Below are 1604 nucleotides of genomic sequence, written 5' to 3' on the forward strand. Positions count from 1 at the left end.
GTCAGGAGTTCGGGAACCAGCTTGGCCAACATGGCAAAACCTCATCTCTACTAAAAATACAAAAATTAGCCAGGCAAGGTGGTGCATACTTGTAATCCCATCTACTTAGGAGGCTGAGGCAGGAGAATTGCTTGAACCCAGGAAGCGGAGGTTGCAGTGAACAGAGATCACACCACTGTACTCCAGACAGAGCGAGACTCTGTCTCAACAAAAACACAAAACAAAAATAAATAATTTTGGCCAGGTGCCGTGGCTCATGCCTGTAACTGCAGTGCCCTGGAAGGCCAAGGCGGGAGGATTGCTGGAGGCCAGGAGTTTGAGACCAGCCTGGGCAACGTAGTGAGACCCTCTCCCCTATCTCTACAAAAACAATGATGTTAAAATTTAACCCTCATGGTGACGCATGCCTGCAGTCCCAGCTACCCGGCAGGCTGAGGCAGGAGGCCCAGGAAGTTGAGGCTGCAGTGAGCTCTGATTGTGCCACTGCACTCCAGCCTGGATGATAGAGCAAAACCCTGTCTCAAATAAATAAATATGTATATTTATTTAATCTCCTTGTTTGAAGACAACTCAAAACTGAGCAACTTAACTGGCACAGTCCAGAACAATATCTGAGGAGAAAGCAAGAAAACCATGTATGAGAGGAGACTCAACTCTAGGCCCCAAGGTTCCGGGCTGTGGGGTCGGTTCTCACCTGTGTCCACCAGCCTGGCCAGTCTGTCTGGCTCCTGGCTCTGCATTTTCTCTCTAGAAGGCATGGGGGAATAGACATGGGTCCCCGAGTGGCCCTTTATGGGCCCAGCCGCTCCCCCGTTTGCACTCCCCCATTTGCACACCCCACCCGCCCTTCCTCTTCCCAGGACTCACCTCTTCCTCCTCATTCTATAAATGCAATCTCTGGTCACAGCCAGTACTACGACCACCACAGGCACCAGCAGTCCCAGTAGGACGGCCACCGGGTTAGATGCTTCCAGGTGCGGGGAAGAGACATTAGGTCGAACGTGAGACGGGAAGGGTGGGGACTGATGGGCACTCCCTTTTGGGGACTGCGTGCTACCCCAGGGGACCTCATCTCTCTAAATCTCTAGGTGTGTCTGCTTCTCCCTCCAGGAGGTTCTCACCTCCAGGGACTCCAAGGTCTTAGCGCCTCTACCCCCACAATGTTTTCTGTTTCCCATAAGCCTTTTTAGATGGGGTCTGGCTCTGTTGCCCAGGCTGGAGTGCAGTAGCCAAATCAAAGCTTTCTGCAGCCTTGAACTCCCGGGTTCAAGCGATCCTCCCACCTCAGCCTCCTTTCCAAGTAGCTGGGACTACAGGCACATGCCACCACACCCAGTTAATTTTCGTGATGTTTTGTAGAGATGGGGTCTTGCTATGTTACCAGGCTGGTCTTGAATTCCTGGGCTCAAGCGATCCTCCTGCCTCAGCCTCCCAAAGTCCTGGAATTACAGGCATGAACCACCATGCCTGCCCTCCCTTAAGCCTATTTAGAGGGGGTAGCTGTTCCTCGTAGGTGCCCTAGAGTCCAGGTGTCATCTCAGCCAGCATTTCTCAAAGAGTAGCCCTGGAGTCACTTCCATAGTTTCCTGGGCCCTTGTTGAAAA

At 52.4% G+C, this 1604-nt stretch overlaps 1 protein-coding gene across 1 annotated transcript in view; it reads right to left on the minus strand.

The window, feature by feature from the left end:
- Positions 1–585: 585 nt before the first annotated feature.
- ZAN (zonadhesin) overlaps positions 586–1604 on the minus strand; it is a 92835-nt gene continuing 91816 nt past the window's right edge. The window contains 3 exon segments of the mRNA XM_011985821.1: positions 586–611; positions 695–747; positions 868–967. Coding sequence (XP_011841211.1) covers positions 586–611; positions 695–747; positions 868–967 — 179 coding nt within the window.

This window comes from Mandrillus leucophaeus, unplaced genomic scaffold, assembly GCF_000951045.1.
Source record: "Mandrillus leucophaeus isolate KB7577 unplaced genomic scaffold, Mleu.le_1.0 Scaffold29, whole genome shotgun sequence".
NCBI classification, from domain to species: Eukaryota; Metazoa; Chordata; class Mammalia; order Primates; family Cercopithecidae; genus Mandrillus; species Mandrillus leucophaeus.